At 59.9% G+C, this 461-nt stretch overlaps 1 protein-coding gene across 1 annotated transcript in view; it reads right to left on the reverse strand.

Moving 5' to 3' along the window:
* LOC114818516 (vacuolar protein sorting-associated protein 37D) overlaps positions 1-461 on the reverse strand; it is a 1,491-nt gene that overhangs the window by 269 nt on the left and 761 nt on the right. Inside the window, 3 exon segments of the mRNA XM_029084687.1 lie at positions 1-146; positions 149-275; positions 444-455. The exon segment at positions 1-146 is cut by the window's left edge and continues 1 nt beyond it. Of these exon segments, the coding sequence (XP_028940520.1) occupies positions 1-146; positions 149-275; positions 444-455 (285 nt within the window).

Genomic DNA, 461 nt, shown 5'->3' on the forward strand with positions numbered 1-461 from the left:
AGGCACAGCTGGCATAGCAAAGGGCACAACAGCCTCCGAGGGGATAACAAAGGCAGGCACAAAGCCATAGGAGAGATTGAAGGCTTTGGGGGCTACTCCATTCCGCAATGGGGCAAGACGAGCTGGTGCCGGGCTACCACCTGGTCCTTCTTCAGCAGCTCCTGCAGTTTCTCCAGCTGCGTCCGGCAGATGTGGGAGCATGTGCGGCTCTGGCAGAAGGACTCCAGAAAGGAATCGAGGGGCAGGTCCTGGGCCAGGAACTGCTCTATCTGTGCCTGTGGGACACCATCAAGTCAAGAGAGCCATGGGACCATGGAGAGAAACCAGATGGCTGAGCTTCCCCCTGGCCTCTTCTCCAGGGGCTGGCACACTTCAGGGCATGGAGAGGAGTCCAGGGCCCAGGCGACAAAGAGGCAGCAGAACAGGGGCCTCGCCTGACTCACCTCTGACTCTGCCTCGGA

The sequence above is a fragment of the Antrostomus carolinensis genome, unplaced genomic scaffold (assembly GCF_000700745.2).
Source record: "Antrostomus carolinensis isolate BGI_N321 unplaced genomic scaffold, ASM70074v2 scaffold12864, whole genome shotgun sequence".
NCBI classification, from domain to species: Eukaryota; Metazoa; Chordata; class Aves; order Caprimulgiformes; family Caprimulgidae; genus Antrostomus; species Antrostomus carolinensis.